The following is an 11647-nucleotide window of genomic DNA, read 5'->3' as shown; positions in this document are numbered from 1 at the left end:
TTCTGTATGCCTCTGTGTGTGTGTGTGTGTGAGATGTGGGACAGTGACTGATGAGCAGAGAAGAGCCTTGTGTCCATGGGGCAGTGAGTGATCGATCGCTGTGCCTTGCCCTCCGTGTCACCTCGGGCACCCAGCGACCTTTAGGAAGCGCAGGCGTCGGTAATTACCCACTTCTCTCTCTCTCTCCCACGCACACACACACACACACAGGAGCACAGGATGCCGACGCTGCACTGTCCACAAGCTTGAAGGATGACAGGACAGGTACTTGACACAAAGTGGGGTATGCAAACAGTAATGGGGAGGAGGGGAGGGCGGGGGTGTAGGCAGAGTCACATCTCAAGCATCTGATGAACATGAATATTGACGATGTCGCTCATTCTGCCTGTTATTGTCAAGGAATGACACGCAGCCTGTGTCATTGATCTGGGAGACCAATCAATCACCTATACAAGCTGTGAGGCACGGGAGCATCTCTCACTGTACAACACTACCTGCCCCAGTCTAATACTCCCAGCTGCTGCAGGTCAGAATTAACCTTAGGTGTGCGCTGTATAGTCATTTTGTTATTTTGATAAATGTTGTTTCGTTCAAATCCGATGTTGAAGTGAAACCTTCTGCCAGCAGACAATCCTGTCAACTTGCAAAGCCATGCGAGAGCAGAAACCACCACGACACAACAGCAACACAACACCACCAGCACTCAAACACTGAGACACCCAGGAACTGAAGAAATGACATGCACCTGTCAGACACTTAAATACACTGACTGGATTTTTGCTTGATGAACAATATGTATGGTGGAAATTGTATCCTCAAGCACAAAGTGACCAGTATCAGATCACTGACACTGACTGTGTTTGCACTAAGGGGCTGAATCCACAGAGGAAACATGGATCCTTCAAAAAATCAGAGGACCAGACCGACCCCGCGCCACCTCCTCAAAATCAACTGTTCCTGCCTCATTTCATGAGATTTAAAATCTGCACAGGTTCACAATGTCCAAGTCTGACTTGTGTTGATGTGTGATGTTTAACTTTGGCACATGATGGATAACATGGTCTTCTGCTATATCAAATAACTGTATCTGTATAAGTGTCTTTTCTCTGTAACAGGATGGGATTCATGTTTCCAGGATGCTTCAAAGAACCATTGCTGGAGTTTAAACCTGGCTTCCATTATCCTGTGTCCTTCATGTGATCATGTGATCAGTTAATGATGATGATCACCTCAAACCAAATGCATGTGAAGTACAATGTGGCCACAAGCTCACAAGCAAAGCCTGAGGCCTCCATTCAAAAATCTTGTAGCATTGTGGAGCTATTTTTCATGAATGGATCCTCAGTGTGTTTACACTTGGCACCAGTTGTGCTCTAAACACTAAATCTGGACAGAGGAGATACTTAGAGACGTCTTTGGACAACTAATGCAGACTGTAGAGGATCCAGCCTCTCGAGCGGGACACAGAATCTGAAGTGAAGGGTTTCCTCAGGGATTGTGGGAAACTAGCTACTACTAGAACTAAATTAGAAATGCTAGATGCAATGCCCTCTAACAAAAAAAACTCCAAAATACCTCTATTAAGGTATGCTGTGCAGAGAAATGGAGAACATGTCCATGAAGGTTATACTCACCATGCAGATGAGACACTTGTATCGGTCTCCTCTCAGGATCTGCTTCTCCAGCTCTCTGATTCGAGCCTTCAGAGCCTCCATGGTGGTGGCTGTGGACTCCTCCTCCGTTACCCTGGAGCAGAGGAGGAGAAGGAAAACAAGAGGAAGATTTATTAAGGTTTGACATTAAAAGACATATAGACACAGGCCAGGAGACTGTGTGTGAAATTCCACACCAGCCACCTCTGACACGGTGACGTCAGGCTGAGGAAAACAAACTTGAAACCAGTGTCACATGCAGCACTCAAAATATCACTCAAATATGTGTGTTCATTGCCCAGGGGTCATTTACTCCCATCTTATGTGTTAAAAATTTGATTCTCCACAGCTTTTTATTCACCGTCATCTGATTCTGGCTCTGTCTACTCTCTATCACTCAGTATGTCGTCTGACACGTTTCTATTGAACACCTCTTTGTCGTTACCTTCTCTCTCTCTCTCTCTCTCTCTCTGCACATTCACAGTCAGGTATCTTTAAAGCCTCCCATCCTTTCTTCCGCTCTCTGTGCCCAGTATATACTATGACATCCCTCTATTTAACACAGCTCTATCTTCACAGGCCCTATCTTACCACAGATTTACATTTTCAGCCCCCTCCCCTCACTCAGCCCCATCGTCCTTTAATTGTTGTCCGACTCCACCCTCCTTTTCACTCCTTATTCTCACCCATTCCCAACTTTTTCTTAACATTTCGTGTTCACCTTTCATCCCCTGCATCTCCTCTGTTACATTTTTCCAATCTATCCATCTTTCCCTCGCCTCTCCTCGCGTCCTCCCTTCATCTCTCCATCCCCTGTCCTCCCTTTTTTCGCTGCCTCTAAGCAGCCTCTGATTAATGTGTAGCATGATAACAGAAAATGTGCATTTAACACTGTCCAGCAGCATATGAAGCAGCCATAACTAAATCAATACGGCTGACGTGCAGACCACAACGGCTGATGATGATGATGATTTGCGCGGAGAGACGAGGCTGCTCGAGCCAGCCGGTGTTTATTATAGCCATCCGCTCGTTCTCCGGAAAGCAATAGCGCTCTGTGTGTATGTGTGTGTTAAATGGAGTGAGTGAGTGAGAGTGTGTGTGTGTGTGTGTGTGTGTGTGTTTATGGTGATGTGGTCATTTTGCAGCCTGATAGCTGGCTGATCTATGGTATTGATCTGGATCGGGAAGGACAAGCGCAGAAAGGGAAGGGAGGATGAGTGCAAAAGGGAATTATAAGTGGCTGTGTGTGTGTGTGCGGCCTCAGATATGGCTTCATTTGCTGCATCCTCAAACAGCAGAGCCTACAGGGGAAAGGAAACGAGGATTGACTTTCTCAATTTCCCTCTGATAGCCAGGTTTGTGTGTGTTCATCTTTTGCATCAGTGCTGCAGTAGTTTTACATTTTAATTCCTTCAAACAAGCTCATTAAAATAAATTGAACATTTAAACCAAATTGAAGATTAAATTAAAATGAAACGTTTCCGATTCGTATGGTCATCACCAGATGTCCTCAAACGCCCCAGTACTGAATTGTACATCTTAGTGGAGAAACCTTAAGTTAAATTTCTTTTTGGAAGAAACTTTTTCAGGAGTAACAAAAACTGTGGCGGCAAAGCTTTAATCGGACTCCTGGACAGATGCAAACCACTGTACTCGCTCATCTGGATGCTGAGATGCTTCTATGTTTACTACAAATGGAGATTTGCGTATGTGGACACATTCCACACGTGTGCATTAGAAATAATACTGAGCAAGAAGAAGAGCCTCTTTGTTTGTTGTGAGTGCTGCTGCTCAACCAGGTCCAAGGACGGCGAGTGTAGCACAAACAGTGTAGTAAACTTGGTGCACCTCTGCAGCCAAACCTCACAGATTTGGGCAGATGACGAAATTTACATCATGTTGACTCAAGCTGACCCTCGTCGCCACGGAAACCACCAATTGGCCTTTACATCTTCCAAAAGAGACAATGATCTCTGGTCCAACTATTAAATCCTAAGCCACAAGATATTTCCAGATTGTACCATACCCACAGATGAATCTCAATTTTGATTGGTTGACAGGTCTCCAATAATTGCATAACATTACATAACCAGACACTAAATGGGCTTTGTGCTGACTGATGATCATTGTGACTATGAGGCAAAAAAGAGGCGCTAACTTCCATGTCTCAGATTCTCTTTTAATCAACAGATTAAACAACAATGAAAATCATTTTCTAGTTGCGGCCCTTCTTGGGTCACTGGGTGGCTTTTTTTCTTCTGCATCATCCATTCCCCCTGTATACTGAAAACAACACCGTCCTTTCTCCACAGGACCAGCATTACTGAGGCTGGTCAAGAACATTGCAGGAGGTTTGCGTGTCTGTCGTCAAAGGGACTTGAAGGACATTGTCTCTATACCGAGCCTCTGCTTCCTCCATGAGGTCTCTGGGAAAAGTCGACCTTCTCTGGCTCCGCCCTGTAACCCCATCACCATCCCGGGTCTATAAAGACATAGTTGGGACTCCTAGCCTGACTCGCCGCTCCATGCCCTATAAACTGCTTTACCCTCTGCTCTTATAAGTCCTGAGCTTGTAAAAAGCCATTTAGCCTTGATTAGCCTGCTAGCTTATAAAGCAGCAGTGGACTTTGGCCTGGGTGGGACTGGACGGGGGTTGTCCCTCAAACAAGGCTGTGTCTTTCTTTTAACAGTTGCAATAAATCCCTCTGTCACTCAGTGTACAAAACTCCGCCAACGGGGTCTCCTTCCTTGTCCAAAGTGAGTTAAAGAATAAAAATTGGAAAAAGTTTTTCTCTTAAAAAAAGATTCATAGATCAACACTTCTCCTCTCCTCTCTATTATCCTTCTAACTCTCTGATGAATATTCATTTAGTAGGACTAATTTATAGAAAACCACATTTAAAAAGTTGTTTAGTTTCCCAGTGCAATACGGTGACATGTTAATTTATCTCTGGTTGACTGAACAGGGGGGACAGGGAGGTAGGGGGGGGGGGAGGAGGAGCAAAGATTTAATGGAAGTAAAAAGAAGAGGAGGATTTCACAGGGCTAAGGAAAGACAACCCTCTGGGGCTAAATGTGACATGCAGAGAGATAAATAGCCTCTCAACCAGCAGCAACCACAAGTAAAAATCCTTGAGTTTAAGGCTTTTATGCTATTTGTGTGTGTCGCTGATTTAAGCTGGCTCAGGGGTTTTCAACCTTTGCAGTCTTGGAGCCAAAATAGGGGGAATTTATTTCACTCTGGGACCCGGGCTTAGAAAACATTGTCATGTTAATTTACAGGAACAAACTAACCATTCAACTTGGGTTACAACTTAAAATGTGAGGTATTCCAGGGTCAAGAACTGTACAAAGATAGTCTGTCTGAGTTGGCTCCTCCTCAGCGTAACAGTCAGTTTCCATTAATGTGTGCCCCCCGAGCAGATAAGTCTGATTTCATTGCATCTGAATCCTTTTGAATCCCTAAAGTAATGTGTAAGCGTAGCTCTCAACTGAGATCTGTTGGAACACTTTGCTTTTTGCTTTGCACAGAAGAAAGAAGCACTACAGCTTAAATGTTCTATATCTCCACCCCAACGATGAGATGAGCATCATATACGCAATTAAATGTTGATAAGATATTTAAAATTTATTTTTGGCCTTTCATCAAGTTACTTTTGGATGTCCTGTTAATTAGCTACAACTAGTGATGTCTAGACGATGCCAACATTTTGTTTGTAAATTCAGTCAACAAACGTGACTGTCAGTGTCCCCTTAACGTGAGACTTTTGCTACCTGTGTGTTCATACCTTGATCTAGGGCTGAACAATTAATTTAAATATTAGCAAAACTGTAAGTGTAATATCCAAAGCGCAGGAGCTGCTTTTTTTATTTTTTTTAAATGAAGGTCACAGTGGACAATAAATGAGTGTTGTGGTGCTACAGAGACGCCCTGGCCTACAAATCATATTCTCCACACATACAGGAAAACAGGCTTCTTTTGATACGTGACCCAACAAAAATCACATCATCGTTTTTTTCTTTAAATTTTTTTTCAGTGAGAATGAAAAAATGATCATTTCGACTGAAATCCTGACTCATATCGCAATCGCAATATCTGCCATAACTGCCATAATTAGATCTAGTAAAAGCGGAGTAAAGAATAAAAACATGGCGAGAAGCTTTGGAGCTGAGTGAATCTCTTGCTGAGCTGGAACTGAAAATCTGAGTCTAGATCCAGTCCAGCAGTGGTTGTTCTCCTGCACTGTGGACTCCAGGACTCTCTGTTCAGTACATGTACATGTTGCTGTTGGTGCAACGCTCTGAACATTAGTGTGTCTCTCCCCGGTCATGGATATTTACTGGGGTGTACTGTACATCTGCTTGCTCTGTTTGTGCCTGACTGTGTGTTTGTGAGCACAGAGGGACAAGCCCTCATCTTGATCTGAAGACCTGGCATCATAAACCAGAGCGACCAACACTGAAATACAGCTCCCATTCACACAACATGCTACTACTCCATCGTAGTTACAGCCCTGTAGGGCTTTTTGGATGCTGTGAACATGTTTGTGGGGGAAAGAAGAAGATATTGCAGCAGATCCCTAAAAAAAAAAAACAGAAACAGGAAATCCAGACAGAGACAGATAGATGGCTCTGTCTCCCCTCTATTTAGTGCTCTGTCCCCAACATGTGTGGGGCTATTTCTCATTTCATTAGTGTGTGTGTGTGTGTGTGTGTGTGTGTGTGTGTGTGTGTGTGTGTGTGTGTGTGTGTGTGTGTGTAGCTGAAGACCTCTACCATCCATCTCAATCAGCCCTGTGTCTTAATCTACTGTCTTCCTACATTTCAGCCTCACTCAGCTTCCCTCTCAACACAGGGACAAACAAATGGAAAACATTACATTACAATTAATTTAAAAAAAAAAAAAAAAAAAAATATATATATATATATATATATATATATATATATATATATATATTGGCGCCATATTCTGGCAAACCAGGTAGGAAAAATAAACTTCTCACATGTATGTGCTGTGAAAATAGCAGCAGTAAATCTCTTCAGAACATCATTCTCTGCTGCAGCCTGTTAACCGAGGCCTTAACTACACTGACACACCATGATAAAACATTTAAGTCACTATTGATTTCCCCTGCCTCAGCCCGATGTGTGTGTGTGGAGGTCTCAGATGGCAAAAGGGAAGGGATGGTAGGAGGGGGTGGTGGTGGTGGTGGTGGGGGGTGCATCTTGTAAGTGTCTGAGAAAAATTGAGACAGAGGACTGGAAGAAAAGAGAAATGGGAACGAGAAAGAAGAGAGAAAGAGAGAGAAATGTGGCTCAGGGCCAGCACAATAAAGAGAAGAAGGAGCGAGGAAAAGGCAGAGACTGGGCAGAGAGCGTGAGTGTGAGTGTGAGTGTGTGTGTGTGTGTGAGTGTGGGAGGAGGGTAGAAATCTAGCTTCATCACTTCCAAATTGAGGACAGATTCAATTATTTGCAGAAACCACATGGAAATCTCTCCGCATTGTTCCAGCTGGAGCACCAAATTTGGCAGCAATCGCATTGGCGGCATTGGAGGGGCCATTTATCTTGGAGGGGGAAAGAGCGTCTCAGGCACTGTGCATGTATATGTACACGTGTGTGTGTGTGTGTGTGTGTGTGTGTGTGCGCGCACGCGCGCGCGCGCAAGCTCATTTATCTTGCAGGGGAATGAGCAGGGGAACGAGGACGCCCCGGGAGGCGACCAGATCATTACCCATCTGGGATCAGAGATGGAGAGAGAGAGAGAGATTTCACTAACTCTGCCCCGTGCAAGGCCCCCCCCCACACACACACACGTACAATGTATCAATGTAACGAAAGGAGACAAATCTCATTTTCATTTGGGGACGGAGGGACACAGAAGTTCCACAAATACGGGCATTTATAGCGAGCGGAGAGGAGTGAGGCAGGGAATTGTTCCAGCCAGCTGACTGCTTGTTCCAATGCAATCACTCAGCATCTCGTTGGCTTCCTTTAAATGGATACTTAGATTAGGGCACGCTCTGCTCCAGGTGGCCCCTAAGACCCCAGCTAGAACATCATGTTGTAACACCCGCACACACATCTGGGACATTAAAAAGTCTTAAGATCTGATTGTCTGAGGAAAAATGAATATTTATGGTACAAGACAATAATCTTTAGGTGAAATTGAGCAATAGGATGTTCAAGAGATTTGACTGAAATCTTAAGAGATTTATCTTATTGTCAGAATTTATTCCCTTACCATTATCAGTCTGATGTTATGTTTGTTCTGTGGCTGAAAAATTATTTGAAAAAAGAAAAAAAAAAAGTCTTAAGACTCTAGAGAGTGGCTTGACCATTCATCATGTCAGAGGTGGGCGACATCTTTAAAGGGATTATGATTAAGTCTGTTTTTCAGTGCTGCTGTAGTGGATTTCCCAGACCAAAAGATCATGTGACAATCTTTTCTGAAGTCTCCCCACAGGTTTAGTTGAACTCCAGTGATCACATGATTCGTTGTGCTTGGACACAAAGCCTGTCAGTTCATCTCGAGGCTAAAGGCCCAACTCACAACTAAAATGTTTGTCTGTTCACCCACAATGTTGTCTTCTGTTTACAGATTGAGTCGCAACCAATCAAACGTTTGACTTAGGTCATGTGGCGTATTCATTTGAACAGCGCTGTTATTCATTTATGAGCTGATATATCTAAGTGCTTTCATTTGAAAGTTCAGCTGCTGCCCCGGCTCGTCCTGCTTTGGGTGGTTCTGCCTGGTCTGCAGGTCCCTCGCCCACGGCCGCACTGTAACTGCAGCTGGTGACGGCGGTTCTTGTTCTCAGGTGGAGAGGCTGCAGAGCAGAACAAGGACTGCTGTCTCCAGCTGCAGTTAGCGGACTAGCTGTTTAATTGGTAACACAGTCTGGTTAGCAGCGACTAAACTGTTTTTGTTTCCTAACTGTAATCCTTTTTAGATAAGGACATGTTAGAAATGGGTTCCTGTGGCAGCCTCACTTGACTGAATAAATGTGACTATAACAGAAATTTTGTAACAACACTGACGAAGTAACTGTATTAAATGTGGCCATATGGCCGGTACCAGATCTAATTAATAAGGTCTGTATCTGATACAACTGATACTGATACTACTATGAAGACCTTTAACCTGAACACCAGACTAATCTTCGGCTCGACTTTGAAACTGAAAAGAAACTATATCATCAGTTCAGAAACTTATTCTTACACTTAGGATACACACACACACACACACGGCTGTGTATGTGTGTTTGTGCTATGCAGACAGAGGCACCTGTTCCTCGCTGTCAATGATGTCGTCTAGTGAATCAGTCAGCACCTACCTGACCGCTGCCTCTCAACACAGCCACACTGACCACTCTACATCTTTTCTCTTGAACACACACACACACAAACGGGGATGAACACACCGCAAATTATTGGATGCATCCCCTCGCTCAGCAATGACACACACACACACACAGATCTTGCCTTGCAGGGCTGTCTCTGATCAATACACCTCGAGCTGCTCTGCTTATTCACCAGTTATCTCCACTGCTGATATTTAATATGAGGCGCACACACACACACACACACACACACACACACACACACACACACACAGGGAGGCAATTGATTCATTTAAATGAAGCATTTATCACACGCAGCCTTCCCAGAGGTGAAAGGGGACGTGTTATGTAAAGCTGTAACCGTGCAAGTTGCAATTACTTCTACAGTAATATTTAAGTGTGTGTTTGCTCCAATAACCAGGTTCTGTCGTGGGCTTACTGGTCAGCAGGCAGTGTGGCCTCCGACTCAGAAAAAACACATCTCTGAAACATTTTCACTCCAACATTTTGCCTGAGAAATAGCTGAAGTGGGAAAGGTTAAGAAACGAGATGAGAGTGGTGATTTTGTTGAGGACACTTCAGGTGGACAAAGTCACAAGGCAATAAGGGGCTGGGATGGAAGGAACACTGACCCCAGCTGAGTGTGTGTGTGTGTGTGTGTGTGTGTGAGTGTGTGAAATTGTGTGTGTGCAATAAGACAGGAGAATATGCTCGACATGCAGGAGCAACCACATCCATCAGCCACATCCGTCTCTCTCTTTGCTCGCTTGCCCACTGATGTTTCTCTCTCTTGCTCTCACGATGAGCTGACCTCTATTACCAATGCAGGAGACAGTGTGTGTGTGTGCGTGTGTGCGTGTGAGACTGTTTACTCGTGGCAGAATATGGATGAGGAGATGGAAATGAGGGAATTACAGAGCGCTGGCCTTTCACACACAGTGTTCTAATGGATAGGACAGTGTAGCTGTGTGTGTGTGTGTAGGGGTTTTTTTTTCATCCTGTTCAGTTCAGCCTCTGCCTGGAGTCAGACACAGGTCACTGTGACATCATTGTAGAAAGTTCACAGTTATTTCTGTCGCACTTATAAACAAACATTCCGATTCATTCATTTGCCAGTGAAGATTAAAGGTGATTTTACACATGACAGGTTTTACTCAGCCTGTGAAAACTGTCCTATGATATTCTGTGCCATTTCTCAGCTTGCACTTGACTTAAAATTTATAACAAAAAGTCTGACTTACAAACTGGAGGTGTGGGACAGAAGCTTGACTGATACCAGAGACTAAACGCCAGGATTTCTCAGCCCGTGCTCTTCTACTCTGACTGTCATTTTTTCAGTCTTTTCAGTCCTACAGCCAAAGTCAGTTCATTAAGTCTGTGTCCATTTTGAATTCTACAGAACAAATGGTAGAAGTTCAGTTTAAAATTAGGCTGTTTGTGTGCCTTTATTAAATGCAAAAACCTCACAGATTAAAATTACCGCCTGATTTGTTGGAAAAGTTATTTGTCCATGTCACAGACACAAACAGACACACACAGACACACACACACACGTCCAAACCCAACTGTTGTCTGTGTTGCAGACTGTAAATCTGTGTTTCAGGAGAGTTTGTGACATTCGTTTCAGCTCAGATTCAAACATCTGTTTCTGTCGAACTTTAAAATGTTGTCACCTAATAAATGTCAGAAAACTGAAATTTGCTATTTGATTTGTGGTTTTGTGTATTTGTGGAGACTCTGTCTGCAACATTAAAACTGCAGATGAGCCACAGCCAAACAACACAGAGAAAATCTAAGATCTCTGTATTGAGTCTTCTACTTGAAACCTATGATAACAGCTTATATACTCATGCATTGTGTCTGAACTGAGTTGTGTGTGTGTGTGTGTGTGTGTGCGTGCACCAGTGTGAACTGGTGATCTGCCCTGACACTAGTGTGTGTCTACTGTTCGTGTCTATGCCCCTATTAATGATTCTTAAAGCTGTGTGCTCTAAGAGAACGCAACTGCAGAGAAAATCAATACCTGAAGACCCCCCCCCCCCCCTCCCCCCTCCACACACACACACACACACCAACGACAGAATCCCAACAAAATATATATATATAATTTATGACTCTCTACAAGTCGACTCTCCCACAAGAAAGAAAACTCATCAGAATTCACAAAATTATTATGAGTGTGTGTGTGTGTGTGCAGATTTCTAGGTAACCTACTTTTCAATCTCGCTGTTTTTACAGGTGCGCGGGGCGCAGGAGGAAGAGGAGGTGGAGGATGAAGGAGTGCTGGGGTCCGTCTTGCTGCTCTCTCCGTTGCTTGTTGAAGGCATCTCTGCAGACACACACAGAGGCAACATGGTTAGCAACACACACCTGCACACTGCGGACACCATAATGAGACCTTCAATGAGGGGCTCTCGTATTAAAACATCATTTAAAAAGCTGCGGCTGGTGTAAACCCACTGTGCAGATAAAATACTATGGGACCAACACTAGTAGTGACCTACACCAGCCAATGTGTTTAGCTGCTCTGGACATGAGCAGCTTGTAGAACTGACAGCGCAGCAACATTCCTGATAAACATTAATCAAACGTGAAATGCATGATTCATACAAATGACAGGAAGCATCTGTAGAGGAAAACCCAGATAAATGAA

The 11647-nt window shown here is 43.9% G+C and overlaps 1 protein-coding gene across 9 annotated transcripts in view; it reads right to left on the bottom strand.

The window, feature by feature from the left end:
* The window catches only part of rnf220a (ring finger protein 220a), a 310863-nt gene that overhangs the window by 10183 nt on the left and 289033 nt on the right, over nt 1-11647 (bottom strand). For 8 of the 9 annotated variants that reach the window (XR_011692828.1, XM_071490478.1, XM_071490474.1 and 5 more), the window contains 2 exons: nt 11209-11323; nt 1635-1746 (listed from right to left, as the gene is read on the bottom strand). Coding sequence is in view for 8 of the 9 variants with exons in the window: in XM_071490478.1 (XP_071346579.1) it covers nt 1635-1746; nt 11209-11323 (227 nt within the window). In the remaining variant the exon portion in view is untranslated. Of the gene's footprint in view, nt 1-1634; nt 1747-9428; nt 10344-11208; nt 11324-11647 lie in introns of those variants that run through there. The other variant, XM_071490481.1, reaches the window with a different exon arrangement.

Source organism: Trachinotus anak, unplaced genomic scaffold (assembly GCF_046630095.1).
Source record: "Trachinotus anak isolate AG129_WGS33_773 ecotype Australia unplaced genomic scaffold, CSIRO_AGI_Tana_v1 ptg000012l, whole genome shotgun sequence".
NCBI classification, from domain to species: Eukaryota; Metazoa; Chordata; class Actinopteri; order Carangiformes; family Carangidae; genus Trachinotus; species Trachinotus anak.
This window is presented reverse-complemented; position numbering and strand designations above follow the sequence as displayed.